This window comes from Centrocercus urophasianus, unplaced genomic scaffold (assembly GCF_019232065.1).
Source record: "Centrocercus urophasianus isolate 14NV4802_14NV808 unplaced genomic scaffold, USGS_Curo_1.0 seq_73, whole genome shotgun sequence".
NCBI lineage: Eukaryota > Metazoa > Chordata > Aves > Galliformes > Phasianidae > Centrocercus > Centrocercus urophasianus.
Genome location: NW_024885344.1, coordinates 12,831,288 through 12,846,781, shown reverse-complemented (window position 1 = coordinate 12,846,781; position 15,494 = coordinate 12,831,288). Strand labels below are relative to the sequence as shown.

The window sequence follows — 15,494 nt, the reverse complement described above, 5'->3', positions numbered from 1 at the left end:
CAGTGACTGGGATTTTTAATGACCAATAAATTATCTACTCCTTTGTAAAAGCCTGTTATCATATTTAATTTGACAGCCCCATGCAGGGTGAATTCCATAGACACAAAACAAATGTCAGGCCTCGAGACTAGCACACATCTCCCCAGATGCAAAATAGACACTCACCAGTTGCTCTCTTAGGAGGATGGAAAAATCTACTCCCTCTAAATTATGTAAACCAAACAAAGAATGAAGGCTTAAAGCTTCAGAATTTATTTTTAACAAGTAAAGCACAAACCACACTACTGCTTTCACTTCTGCCTTCTAATTTTTTTGCTTTTGAATGATATGCAGCACAACTATTTTAGGATCTGCTTCCAAGTGGCACAGCATGTAGGTGCTCAGGTCTCCTCATGGCTGATGTCTCCTAAATGCTGCCTGTGCTCTTGTGTAGAGATGTGGGGTCATCTTTCCCAAGACAACTTTCGTTTAATTTTGCATTGAGAAGGACAGAGGGAGGAGAGCCATTTCTTTTACTCACCTTGTATCTCATTCAGATATGGGCTGGAACAGAAACATGAAAGGAACATCCACTGAACTTTAAGTGCTTTGGAACTCTGGTTCACATCTGTTATTCATGTATCTTTACATTGCTGCATAGTTAATCAACATGGAAGCAAAAGTTGTCCGGTAAATTTTGTCCTGTTGCTTCAGAGCTTTATCCCTGCCTCTGACCTCTCGAGTGGACTGATGCAATTACATGCTTCATTTTCCCTATTTGCAAATTGAAATAACAATGTTTCCCTTTGCCATAATGCAGGCTGGGGCGCACAGAGGAGGAACGCCAAATGAAGAGCCGGTGCTGACAGAAGGCCGTTTGGAGAAACGGCCTCACTTTCACTTTGCTGTTTTGTCGTAAGGACTGGGAGAGACTGCCTGACTTTATACCTTTATACAGGGTGCACGGAGGTACTGGTGAACACTAAGAGGGAAGGAAAGGCGGCACTGGAGATGGTCTCGCAGAGGCGCCGTGGGGCCGGCAGGGGGCGCTGCAGCGCCGCGGGCTGAGTGCGCCGCGGGAGCTGCCACCGCCGCCGCCGCCGCCGGGCGGGCGGGGTGTCCGCATTGTGCGGCCGCTGCCTCCGGCGGGAGCGCCCGGGGCCGGGCCGGGCCGCGCCTCCCTCGTTGAGCGCCACGGCGCAGCCCGGCACCGCAAAGAGGTGAGCGCCGAGTGTGCGGCTGCGGCGTGGGGCGCGCGGAGCCGGGGAGCGGCGGGACCGGGCTGGGCGGCACCTGCCAGGACCCCGGCGGGGAGCGGAGCACCCCGGAGTCTCAGGCGGGCCGTGGTGAAGCTGTGCATGATCGTACAGCCGCTACAGCCGCCGGCGGGACGCGGCGAGACGTGCCGCAGCGCAGCCCGGGAGCGGAGGGTCCCGGAGCGGCGAGCGGGAGCGCTCGGGGGAGGGAGAGCCCCGTGTCTCTTTCCCACTGCCCCAGTGGGTGACGGGCTGTGCCTGGCTTCGGAGCAGGTAATAGTAAGCGAGAGTTTGCTTTGTCGCTGTAAGAATTAACGGCTAACCTGGGCATTCTAGCACAGCGACTAACCTTCATAACGGTAAAGTTCTCCGCGGTTGTAAATGCAGACTGAGCGCTCGAGGTTTTGCTCGGGGCTGAGGGTCACCGTTGCCGTGTTTTGCTCGATGTCCGAGAGCGCTTTAGGAGGACAGGCAGCGATAAGTGCATTACTGCCCAGCTCTGAGAAATGAAGGTGGCGAGGAAGGAGCAGGTGACTTGCTCAAGGTCATGCAGCAAAGCCATTTATTCCCATGGGGCCTGCTGGAAGCGTGTTGCCAGGTATCTGGCATCCTCTGTCTAACCCCATTGCTTTGCCTAATGTGTGTGTGTGTGTGTATGTGAGCTGAGGCAGCTCAAAGAAGGAGCACTGGAGAACTCCTGGTCACTGATTTGTTTAGGAGAGGGGGCAAGGTACAAGTGCTCAGAGGTTTTAAACAACTGCTGCTGAGTAATTGAAACCTTTCTGGAATTTGAGGGCTCGAGGACAGATCAACTGTCTGCGGACGTTGCTGGTGAATGGTTGTAGCTTTTAAACTAAGGCATCAGAGTTAAGGCAGGTACAAACAATTGCAGCCCACAGAGGCAAAAAGAATAAGGAGCCCTACCTGGAGCCCTGAGGCAGATACTTCAGGTTGAATAGGTACCTTTGTCAGCATTACAATGCCAGCAGGAAACAAACAGCAAGAGCTGGAAAGCTTAAGGTAGGTTTTACTTAACGGTGCCAAATGTGTCAGTGGTGTTAGTGCAGCGCTTAAGGCTGGAGTGCAGCACCGTTGGCATGACTTATAAATCACACGGGGGAGTGGTGAGGAAGCGCCTGGCTCCTTGTAGCTCCATGCTCGTGGTGTTCATCCCCAGGCTCTGCACTGACGTCACGATGACACGGTGAAGCCGAAGACAGGATCTGGGGAACGCTGCTTCTGCTTCAGTTTTGATCATCAAGTGAATTTGTTGACACTGTTCCTCCAGCATGGCTAAGAGTGCAGAAGTGAAGCTGGCGATCTTTGGTCGAGCTGGCGTGGGCAAATCAGGTATGTTTGCTGTCTGCTTTTCCTTCTGCTTGTCAGCAGGTAACTTTTTGCTCCCTCTGTGCAGCACCGTGCAAATTCTTTGTGCAATAGGAGAGCTGTGAACTTAGTCTTGTCAGAGAGGGCAGGATAAGGCCAGGGCTTCTCTCCCTTGCTTTTTACACTATTGTCTCCAGATTCTCCAAAATTAAAGTACGTTCATTGCTTTAAGATAGAAAACAGAAAACTTCACACCCCAACTCCATCCTACTTCTCATTAAGGCAAGATTCCTCTTTTCCACGGGAACTGAGGGAATGAGTATTATTCAAGTTGTCCCTTCAAAACCTGTGCTATATTAAGGTTTTATGTTTCTTATTTACATTATCTATATTGCAATCTGTCCAGGATCAGATTCTCTGTTAAGTGTTGGATGGCTTCTGATAGGTGTTTATTGCTGTAATTTGTGTTTATTTCAGTGGAGCATTTTCAGTTTGACACCTCACAGGATCTTTGTTTTGAGAGTTCTCCTAGGTTTACATATTTACCAAGAAATCAAGAAATGTGATGTGTTAAGTTTGCTTTGAGAGAGACCATTTGAGAAATAAGCAAAGCCTGGAGAGTTCGTATTGTAGAAACACAAGGGGGAGGCATAAATGTGAAAAATCCTTTTCTGTAGACAGCCTTTTCCTCAGTGAGATAAATGAGTGCAGTGCTAGGGGTTGCATGCTTCCTCAGGCAGTTTGATGGTGTTGCATTAACTTGGCACCTCAAGGACCACTCTCACGTGTCCTTGCACCACAAAGATGAAAAAACAGGAAGATTCAGGCCACTCATTCTCCTGTGCCAGCTTGGGAATTGTAAGGTGTTGCTTACATGAGAGAAACCTGCACTAGAGAAGCCAGGATTAGGACCTACTTTTAAGAGCATTAGGCTGACTCCCAAGTGCTGACAGCCAGCTCCATTTCCCCAAGGTCACTTTTATGTTGGAAGTGTCGAGGTTGTGTCCTGCAAGCTGCTTATTATGGTTTAGTTAACTTGGGAAGCAGTTTATGAAAGTATGCTTACCCCGAAGGTCTTTTAGCAGAACGCTATCAGTGAAAGAGTTCTGTCAGCCTTCAGGAAAAAAGGCGTATATGAGGCAGAGGTCATTAGAGATTACACCACTTACACAAAGCCAGCACAGATTAAATTCTACCTGTTTGAATAAAATACCTGAGGGAATGCTGTTAATACACTGGGATACGTTTAAACCGTGCCTTCTCTCCTGTTGCTCTCACTTCTGCCACACCTTCTTCCCACATACCTTATGAACTGGAAACACTTTAATAAATCTGCTGCTGTATTTTGCTGCTCCCTCCAAGTTTTGCAAGTAACTTTAGTGGTTCCTTTGGTTCAACTTGTACTTGGTTGATGGTTTCAGTGGTTGTCCAGTCTTTTGGGTGGATTCAAAACAATGCAAGGGGACCTTGAAACATTTTCAGGAAAACTGCAGTACTAAAAATGTCCCTGCATCCTGATCATGGAATCATTAAGGTTGGAAACAACCACTGAGGTCATCTAGTTCTACCGTCTGCCTACTATCAATATTACACACTAAACCATGTCCCTTAGTACAACATCTATGTGTTTCTTGAACACCTCCAGGGATGAGCACTCCACCACCACCCTGGGCAGCCTGTTCCATTGCAACATCACTCTTTGTGAGAAAAAATTGTTTCTAATATCCAAACTGGATATAGGGGTGCCTGGTAATGCTGCAGAGCTTCCCCACCCCCTTAAATTCGCCTTTGTTGTGCTGCCCACGTATTTGTGCCTGCATTTCAACACAGCTTTCCCTGGTGCAACTTGAGGCCATTCCCTCTTGTCCAGTTGCTGTTACCTGGGAGAAGAGGCCAACCTCCACTTTGCCACAGCCTCCTTCCAGGGAGTTATAGAGAGCGATGAGGTCTCCCCTGAGCCTCCTCCAGAATAAATCCCAGTTCTCTCAGCTACTCTTCCTAGACTTGTGCTCTGATAACCCTGGCCATCTGAGAACTTATATTTAAGAATGCAAAGCTGCCAATTAGGTTAAAATGCCTCACCAGCAAAAGATCAACAAAAACCTTTCATTTTTATCTGTTGTATCTTTTTTTTTTTTTAAAACAGATTTCACTAAACCACGATTTTATGTTAGAAATGTTGTCATGTAGTCCTGAAACTGAGTGGGAGATTGTTTTTAATGCAAATCTATTAAACATCCTAGTTTCAGAGTCCCTTTTCACTTTTTTTTTTCTCTTTTCCTTTAAGATGCAGAGAGGAGTTACATAAAATATGACTAAGGTCTCCTCTTTTTAACTGTGACCACGCATGTGAAGCTGTGTGGAAATGAAGGCACAAATATGTGGGCAGCACAACAAAGGTGAATTTAAGGGGTTGGGGAAGCTCTGGAGCATTATCAGGCACCCCTACAGAGCAGCAACTGCATCCCAGAATTTCCATCTATGAAAAACTCTCTTGTATGTTCCCATAAAAGGATCCAGTTAAACAACTCAGCCAATTCCAGTGCAGTAAGTGGGGGGCTGGCAGTGGTGGTGTCTGAAAGTACCTATTTGGTTGTAGTCAACAGTAGCAACATGGAAACTGTTAGACCTTTGTTGAAAGCAGAGCTGCACACTAAGTAATCTCCAGATAGCTGGGTTTGGCAGTTAAGTATCCTACTATATTAATGTATCTTTTTAGAGTCTCCATGTAATTTCCTATCAATGACAGGAGTTTGTGATGCATTGTAGAGACAGTGTCCTATGGCCATAGGTTTCTAGCATTGGCTTGGCCAGACAGCTGAAAGATAAGCCAGACTGTAGAAGCAAGAATGCAAGACGGGACAATGGACCAGACTGGATATGTATGATGAAAAGGAGACACTGGGTGATAAATAAAGTCACTGTAATTGCTGGATAGTCATGCCAAAATATGGTTGCTGGCCTGTTTTCTTGGCTCATCTTTGCTTGCTGAGGAAGAGCCAGGCATTTGGTCCTTAATCTGTAAGTGGCTTCACCACTTCACAGCATCTGTGAAGTTACAAACACGTACTGTAATTCCTTTCCCAGTTCCAGAGTAGGTCTTTGGATCAGTGAATCAAAGCAGTTATGATGAAATAAGTATTGTGCTGGGATGGGACACATGGAGAATTATAACTGTCCTTCATGCACCACGAAAGTCAGTTTAGTTGTTACCCATACTGAGAGGCAGTGAACATCCTGATCTTGTTATTAATGCTACACATCTGTTTAATAAGGTGCAAGGCTCCTTGTTCTGCAAGTACTCCCTTTCGATTAATCCAACTCTCTCACCCGGGAGGGAGCTGCTAACCCAATGTTCCCAACCAGAATGCTGTTCACAAGTCAGAGGAGTGAGAGCATCCCAAAGAATGAATCCTGAAGTTAAAGCCAAGAAAAATAAACCTTTTCTCTACTTTCTTGTTTCTTATCAAGTTTCCATAGTTCAAAGGTTTTGAAAACAAACCAGGGAACAGCAAGTCCGAGTGTCAGCATTTACTGTTCTCCTCCTTTTCGTTGCCTCCCCACTGTCAGCAGAAGGCCAGCAGAATTAACTGATCAACTCAGCCATCCTGCGTTTGTATTTAATGTAGACCTAAACCTTTCAAATAGAAACAGAGAAATAAACCAACTCAGAAGGGCAACTAAGAGTGCGCTGTTAAGGCAGTTAGATCAGAATTGCACTAAGCATCAACTTGGGTTTCTCCTGGTCAAGTTCACCAGGTACAAGCATTCTAGCTCGACCCACTCTTATCCAGGGGACTGGTTGCTTCATTCTCCCAGTTTTGGAGAATAAAAGTTGCTTTAAATGAGCTGAAAAAAGAACAGATGAGGAACTCTGTGCCAAGGATCTCTTTGCTGCTGCTTCACTCAGGAAGAGGGAGCAGAGTCCCGTGGGTGGAAAGGGGCACTGCTATGCTCTCCTATAGGTAACAGACTGTCTTCTCCCCATTTGGGCTAGAGTCAAGTGGCACTGAGAAGGAAAGAGCTTTCTAAGCTCTTTTCTCTATGTCCAAGAGGAGCTTGGAGGGACGGGAGAATTAAAACTGATGTGAATTACTTAAGCATTGCTATTTAAATTGTTCTTCTATTGAATCCTGCGGCTTCATTCCTATGGTAACAAAAGCTAGAATTTCCTAAATAGCTCCTTTTAAAAATATAGAAGTAACAATTAATGAAGACTTAAAGGCCTTGTTCTCCTATGTCATCACAAGGTACAGTATGTGCCCAGAAAGCTGCAGAGGAGTGAAAATGTATTAACTAGGAAAGAAAAGAAGGGCATGTACTGGATAGCAGCATGGCTGATGCTTTTCCAACTCATAACTCAGTTGACTGTGAATGCTCAAAATACCTCTGCTTAGAAGCCCTTATATTTTGGCCAAAAAAGAGAGAATGTCCAGCTGTGGCATGTGCTTTCCAACTTGATTTTTTGCTCAGTATGTGCCAGGCTAAACACTTCAAGTTTGTGTGTTTGCATGAATGGTGCGGTGCGCTCAGCCACGGGCAGATGCACTTCTCATCTGTCTGGGCAGTCTGTGCAGCTGCAGCTCTGCTATGTGACATGGAAATACATATGGCTTCTACTGCTGCTTGAACAGGATGGAAAATGCTAAAACCTCCACCAGCTCCCTGGCAAATATATGCCTGCTTATCTGCAGCTATAGAAACCCTTTTCTTGTTGAATAAGGTGCCTAAAACGCAGGGCTGCTGTCATCTTTAGATGCAATAAAGGCTCAGTTCTTTGCTTTTGTGCAAAGGGGTGATTGATAAAGTGGCATCAGCAAATAGCATCTGCAAAGAGACAGTCCCACCATAGAAATGAAGGTTTCACCAGCCTCAGTCTTTCTAGTGTCCGTTGGAAATGTTGTGAACAGATTTCTGTGTTGTCTTATCCTATATTCCTTGTCTAACCCAGGATGGGGAACATACCTGGAGAAAGATACCTAGATTTACAAGTTCCTACAGAACAAATATGAGCAACAGCCAAGTGAGAGACACCTAAAACAAATCTGTATTTTGTTTTCATTATCTGGGAGTATATTTGAAATTTACCTCTGAGGATCACTTCCAACTGCAGTGCCTGAACTGAATTCCTTTTTTCAAAAAACTGTATGGGTTACTGGGAAAGAAGCCCATTTCAAAGTAATATTCTACTTCACAAATCCCTGCAGCAGTTTTCCCTCACCAGTTTCATTTCAGTGACTTTTGAGGAGGAAACATGAGCTATTAAGGAGCGATTAGTCAGTGAGCTTGCAGCTCTGCTCATAAGGCAAGGAAAGCTACCACAAAAGCTTTGAACTTCATGCTATACCAACTGATGTATCCCAGGAGGATTACTGTAATAAAGGTGCATCTGAAATACAGGAAAGTGAGTGGAATTTATGGATTTACTTATTTTTTTATACACTGATAAAGTAGATGAAATGGCTTTTCTTTTTGTGTGTGTGTTTATTCTTAAGAATGGCAGTGGCAACCAGACACGTAAGTGATTGTTCAGTGCTCAAGTTTAATGCCCACTGTATTAACTGTCTCCTAGGACTTCTCATTGGTAAAGTACTCATTAAACAATCCCACTTTTTACTACCTCTGGTTTTACATAGCTTATTCGAAGGTGCGTTTGTTGAAAGTAGTTGTTTGTGTGTACCTAATAGTGGAAACATACCAGTAACTAGCTCACACTGGGTGAGATTTTGGGATGCTTTCTCATCGTCAAGCACACAAACACATGTTTAGAAGCAAGTAATACTGCAAACAACTAGTTGCAGTAACATGATCTATCTACCCTCCTATTCAGTGAATGACACTGATGCCTGTACTGGGGAGTGAGCTCGGGGCTTGTGAATCAAACACATAGGCCACTGTCACCCATGAATGTGTGGTCCTAGCCATGCTGACAAGGACAAGAGCTACTTTTGGAGTGGCCCCAGTACATCTGGTTTGAGGGCTGGGCAGGGGGTACATTAATGAAGCAGAGGGCACTACTGGGATCAGTGGTACCCACAAGCACCCCTGATATGTTTCTTGGAGAAGTCACACTAGTGATACCACACAGATATGAACGTCTGGTCAGCAGTTGTTCGTCAGCCAGTCTGTCATGGACTTTCTCAAAGCTGCAGTTGTTGCTTCTTCTCCATTCTCTTCAGTTCTAACACCAGCAACCTGGGCTAGATACAAACACATTTGCTGTAGTGGGCAAGATGGTTTGCTTGTACCTGTTGCCTCCTCCCTTTCCTCTGCTTCTCTCTCTGTGCTTCACTGTAGTATTGCCCTTGATGTAAGAAGCATTCATACTCTGCTTTGCTTGACATTCGATCTCCTTTTTGGCTAACCATGAAATAATAAAACCTAGAAATTCTAACCAAAAGCCAGCGTTGTTCATTCAAGCATATCTGTGTTCCCCGTTCCATCTCATTTAACTACATCTGACATTGGCCCTACCTGCATCCCCTCTGAGCAGCTGGTGGCAGCTGTTCGAGCTAAGCCTACTCCTGCTGTTCTTTGTTTCTGCTTAGGTTGGGCTAAATATAGCCTGCAGTTTGATTGCTGGGGAAGGAATGCCAGGTTTCAGGATTTTTATGTGCAGTACAGCTTTCTTTCTAAGCTGCGCTCAACCACCTCCTGCAGTGCTCTCCTTGGTCAGATAGTCATCTTGCCCACTTCTGTCTCCAGTAGTCACTGGCAAAGGCAACAGAAGACCTTCCTAGTGGAGTCTGAGGCATCCTTTGCCAGCTTACTGTGAAGCATGGCAGTGCTTTGATCAGTCTGCAATTCACCACAGAGTCACTGAACACACTGACAACTCCCAGACTGCTGAACCTAATTCTTCTTTTCAGAAATTCTGAGTTCACCCTTCCCCAAGTTGATTCCTTACTTCTCAGTGTCTGCATTCCCTGCTTACCTCTTGCTTGGCATATACTTTTTCCTTCACTTCCCCTCAGCCCACACCCTTTTCTCTCATCTTGCCTGTCCTAATACCCGTTCCTTGATTCCTGTGTACAAACTCCTCTGCATTGTACAGTTGACTTTTTGTGCTTACAGCTGTCTTTTCAACCTTCTCTCATGTACTGCTTCTTCCAATCTCTATTTCTTATCTCCAGCTCCTCCACTACTGTTTACTGACATTGCCAGTAAACAGCAGTGGTTCAGGGCATGAGATTCAGATGAACTGACCTGGCAGCAGTGATGTGGCACAGGACAGCCACTCTGAAGAGGTTCCTGCTGTCTTAGAAACCATTCTCTAGCCTGATTTTTTTGGGATGTTCCCAGCTTTGACTGCTTCAGAGACTTGTTATACAAAGCCAATTTCATACAGCTTGAGGGAGTAAAGCGTGTGACTTTACATAACTAACCTCAGTCATAGAAGTGGGTACATTCACCTATTTTGGCTTAGCAGAACAACAATAGAAAGAAGTTTGTATTTCCCAAGCAGACTTTTTTTTTTTCTGCATATATCTTTATGCCTAGAACTGGGAGGACAACAAAGTGCTTTAGGGTTCAGCTGAGCTGTGGTTACAGTGCTGTCACTACCTGCTGTTGCCTGAAGGTTTACATGTTGTTAGCACACCCCTGGCAGGGGCTCCTACACTGCGGTGAACAGGAGTGTGTGGGGAAATAATGCAAGGCTGCTTGGGGCAAGTGAGCTGCGGCTTTGTCTGGAGCCCTGTCAGTTTGAGAAAAGGTCTGTCACTTACTTCTGTGCTCTTTGCAGCCAGCTCTCAGTGGGAGGGTCAGCTTCACATGTGTGACAAAGCTACGGCTGATTCAACCAGCATTTCTGTCCATTTGCTTCAGATTAAGCCAGCTCCCCTGCATTACACTGACTCATACCTCTTCCCGGAGTCAGAAAAATAACTGAGAAAGGACATCTGCTTCTATAGCCTTTTCATAAAATTCTGAATGGGAAAAGTACTTTTTCTGGTTGTTTCTCACCAGGTAGAGCATTCACACTGGTGGAGTCAGGCAGAGGCTGTTAGAGTTTTTAATGCATTTGCCATGTAGGTGCTGAGAAGTGCCATATATTACAATAGTGACGCTGTAGATAACTCATTCTATGCATATAGCATGAAAAGATGAATGGCAAGAGAAGCATGAAGCCCTGGGGAAGGAAGTAGTAGATATATTAAACATATGTGTGGCTTTAAAATGCCATAGAAATTGGCTGGAGTCACAGGCTGCCTTTCCAGAAATGTTAGACAGTAGTCTGCATGCAGGAAAATGAGAGAATACGTTGAAAACATCAAGCCTAGCTTTGAAAGCACACGAAGCTCTGGGTATTCACAGGTTGATTTGCTGCTGCCACTCGGGTCAGCAGAAGGGAAACTGAAGACAAGCAAAAGCAGAAGCCTGGGGTGGTGAGGCATTATCATATGGGAACTGTTTAGACAGACAGCTTGAAAAGTTTTCAGGCTGGGAGGATGCAATCAGGGAGCGCACAGGATACTCTTTCCCAGGGAATAAATTTCTTTAGCACTTGAACAGTACTTCAGCTTTCCAGCAGGCTGTGGGAACAAGGGCCAGCACTGTGACCCTTCTGCAAAGCATGCCACTGTAACTATCCTCAAGTGGCCAATATAGAAGCTGAGGTGAAGGAAGAAGGAGCCTGATAGCCTTTAGTCACCAAGGGGATTTTGTCCATGCTCACTGCCAGAGCTTCCTTCTACGGTTCATCTTGTGGCCAGGCCTGCAGACACCCAGCATGTAGTGGCTCCCAGACAGGCAGCCATTGTGCAGGGTGTGAGCCCCACTGCATCTCTGTGCATCTTTGTGGCTCATTATTAATTACAGCATGAAATAAGGCATGGAGAATGTGTTTTTTCAAAAGGTGTATTTAAGCAAAATTGGCAATCCTGTTTTTCACTTCTCATCCAGCAAGGCTTACTTTCATTTTGACCTACAGGACCACAAGCATAACAGACCTTCTCTCTACCTTTCACAAAGCACATTATTTGCTATGCAGTTGTAAATATACAACTGGAACATAACCTGTCAATGTTGGAAAACCCTATTCAGGAGACCTTCTCTGCTAGAACAGCAAGGCCCATGGTGTTTTGTCAGTGGCTTATCCCCATGCCTGCCATGGGAAACAAAAATCCCACTCCCCACAACAGCAGATTCCAGTTACAGAGAGCTGTCGACTGTGATCTTTTCCTAACCCACACAGTTATTGACCCATGCCCCTGAGGAGCTTTACAAGTGAGAACTTTTGAATCCGACATTCAGAGCAGAAAAGTGCAAGAAAGAACATAGAAGCCAAAAAATTAGAGCAGACTATTTATTTCTTCACTGAAATAGAGCTGCAGAATAAATAAAAATGTATTGAAGAGTCACCACAGAAGAATGTGGTATTAGACCCATGGGGAGCAGCAGCAGGAAAAAGAAACAACAAAAACCTTCACACTCTGCAAAAAGTGGGGCATGAAGTATCACCTGCCAAAACAAACACTTTGTATTAACCAAACTCAGTGGCAGAATCAGTGACGCCAAGCACTACTGCTTAACCCAACTGGATGCTCGAGGTTACATACACTGCAATTAGTTCTGCTCCAAGCGGAATTTCAACATGAAATAATCTCATAGTGATCCACAGCGTGAGCGTGTTTCACAAGTCTATATCTCCTAGATCAATTGCCAGGCAAAATTCTAGGACATTTATCTTCAATTAAGAAAACTTTGCCTTATCTGAAGAGAGCATGTTGGGTCACAAAAGATTATCAAAGAGGAATAGAGAAGAACTTCAGCATCCTTGTTTATATATGTATCTGTTTAGAGAGAGGTCCTTCAAGGCCTCATGGTCTTCTACTTGTTCTGGCAACGGATGACTGCTTACTGCAGCTGAGGATCCAAACAAGTTTGTTCTCAAAACAGGGAATGTGAAGGGGGCTACCAACTTCTCTGCTTTGCTGTGCCTACACAAGCACTTCTCCCTTTGCCACAACAGTTGCTGGGGAAATTGCCTTGTTTCCTGTTTGTGGTCAACAAATTAACTAAAATGGATCGAAAGCTCTTCCAATTTGTATCTTGGCAAGTATGCCCTCACATCCATTTCCTGCTGTTCTGTTATTTAGGTTTACCTTGCTGATCAAATGACAAGAACTGAGAAAATGGCAATTTTCCTATGTAGATGCACAATCCTGAGAGCAGGAGACCTGCTTCTGAAAAGCTGTTGCCAGAAAGGTTGAGGACAAGAGACAGCTTTATCCAGAGCGCAGCTTACTACATTTCAGTTGACAAATATTCATATGTCACAGAATGGCTTGGGTTGGAAAGAACCTCAAAGTCCACCCAGTTCCAATTCCACTGGCATGGGCAGGGCTGCCACCCAGCAGCTTAGGCTGCTTAGGGCCCCATCCAACCTGGCTTTGAGTGCCTCCAGGGATGGGGACCCACAGCTTCTCTGGGCAGCCTAGTCATGTCCTGTTGATGACTTTGTGATGAAAGGAAGGGCTGTGAATAATCCAGCCAGAGGCAAGTGAAGGAAAATAACTGAAACTGAACAAAAGGACATCCAGTTCCATGGAAAACATGTAAATCAAAATTTTCCCTATTAAGTGCCAATGGAGGAAAGATTGATTAATGAGCTGTACTGGTAAGACAAAAAGATGCAAAAAGCTATCCAGGCTTAAAAAGAAGGGACTAACCTGACTGAATGGTTTAGATCCACTGTGAGGGATAGACACACCTGTCCTTTTCCTTTTACCAGTGGTGCTGTCTCACTGAAATGAAGCAATAAAATGAACATCTTGCCTGTAATGAATGCTCAGTGTCCCATGGAAATCTCAAATAAGTGCATCTTACGCAAGAAGCTTCTTTCATTAGTGTTCAGTGTAATTAAATCAGTCTATCTCTCACCACACATTCTTGATAATCACTTTGCTAAGCATGAAAACTAGCTATTTTAAACATAGTTAGTATGACTGTTTTCTTTACAAGCTTTCTACTTATGATCTAGCATGAGACTTCTGAGCTTTGACTCAGCAGCACCACGGTGGAAGGCAGTTCACATAGTGCTCAGTAAATGTGAGGCAAGGGACAGACCATGGAAAATGCAGAATGAACCTACGGGAGTTTCTTAAGTTTCAGCACCTTGCAGATAGGAAGCGTCATAGTTTACCTGCAGGAAATGTCTAGACCCAGCTGAGCGAAGATTCACTATCATAAGGACTATTTTCAGGCGCCGTGTCTTTTATCTCACTTCATATTAGGTCTGTTTCTAAAAGATTTTTAATCACCTGAAATTGTTTTGCCTGTGAAAATTTTAGTATTCTCAAGTTTGAGAATCTTGGCTGCACGTTGTAGTGCTGTAAGTATTACTTTTTGTGTCAAAATGCTGCAGTATGGATGAGTACGGGCTGCAAAGAGTGATCTTCGCATCCAAATCGAAGCAGTACGTTGCCACCTTGGATCTTACTTTCAGGTTCTGTACAGTATGTAACTGACATTCACGTTTTTCAAAAAGGTATGGAGGATACGATGCCTTAGAGCAGGTGCCAGAACAAGGCTTATGGAAATATGTTCACAATTAAAACGTTTGCAAGCTTGATTGTGAATTGTCATTTTCTTTTCATTACCATTAGTGCTGTCACTCTTGGCAAAGGTTAAAATGCCTTTGTGTTTTATAGATAACAAGACACAGCACAGTGAAGACAGTCTTTACAGTTTACGGCATGGGCAGACTGACATAATCGTTTGTTAAAATCAATAAATCATTATGCAATTCCAGGATTGCTCTGTTTGCTTTAATGGTTGACTTTAAGGAGTCAGAGTTACATGTTTCTGTGACATTCTAAAGATATATTTCATGTGGCACTTCAGAATCCTGCTGACTGCAAAAGTACTTTCAGATCCTAAATTGTTCTGCTCAGAAAAGAGGAGTTTCCAAGGCTGTCATGAGCACAGGAAGCTCAGGGCATCTAACAGTGTGCTAACTCAGCAGGAGTAGTTTAGCACAAGAGTCTCTTCCATAAAAGAGGCCTACACGGTTTCCGAGTTGTCTTAGAGATGATCCTGGAGAGGTCTCCCATGCATTTGGGGATCAAAATAACACAGTGGAGTTTGGTAGGTTTTTTTGCTTGCTTGTTGTGGTTTATTTTTATTTATTTATTTTGTTTTGGTTTTGTTTTCTTTGTTTTAAGGTTAATACATAAGTTTTTCTCTGCCTTCAGACAAATTCAAGCCTACTTTCCTACTGGGCTGTGAGCTCCCTGAGCAGCAAGGCCAGTTGTGGTGCTTGACCCAAGAGATCCAGGTTTAATTCCTAGAATCAGACTGCTTGGGCTGTTGGCTTTCAGCTTGGTTATTTAAAGTGATGGAAGAAGAGAAGTGCATGGCACTGTTGAATCACTATGCTAGAGAGGACTGCCTCTTGTACAGTAACTATTTTATCTTCAGTTTATCCCTATACCTCTCACATGAAGGATAACCATTACTACTGAGCTTCATCAGTTAGGGTGTCTTTTGGCACAGGATAAGAGATTGTGTTGGAGGCAATGATATTAATTGTCTTCCTATACTCATCACATCACTCAAGGATTTTGATGAAATACTGGGACATGTTCAGATAATCTCATAACCTCAGCACGATGTCCTAACCGCTAATTCTAAAAAAAATAAAAATAAACCCTATCATCCTGAAGATTTCTGGCACACAGAAGTAGTAAAATAACAGTCAGTGTTATTTATCCCCCTACTGTAGAAGAACTTAAGCCAGCTGTATTTCCAGAAGCCAAGTCATATCACTCCCTCAGCTTGCACATTTGAAAGAACTCTGTTGCCTAAATATTGTCACACAGGTAGCATGCACTTGCTACAACAGCTCAATATTAAATGACCTGGAGAAACTCTGAATGGCAGAAACATGAGATGCATATATGAAATTTCTCTACTCTTAGAAAGTCATTG

The 15,494-nt window shown here is 44.3% G+C and overlaps 1 protein-coding gene across 3 annotated transcripts in view; it reads left to right on the top strand.

Annotated features, from left to right (window-relative positions):
- Window positions 1-1,148: 1,148 nt before the first annotated feature.
- RERG (RAS like estrogen regulated growth inhibitor) overlaps window positions 1,149-15,494 on the top strand; it is a 106,910-nt gene continuing 92,564 nt past the window's right edge. The window contains exons 1-2 of one of the 3 annotated variants that reach the window (XM_042838061.1): window positions 1,149-1,199; window positions 2,413-2,585. In XM_042838061.1, the coding sequence (XP_042693995.1) occupies window positions 2,525-2,585 (61 nt within the window). In that variant the 5' untranslated portion in view covers window positions 1,149-1,199; window positions 2,413-2,524. Of the gene's footprint in view, window positions 1,200-1,432; window positions 1,509-2,035; window positions 2,256-2,412; window positions 2,586-15,494 lie in introns of those variants that run through there. The other 2 variants (XM_042838062.1, XM_042838059.1) reach the window with 2 other exon arrangements.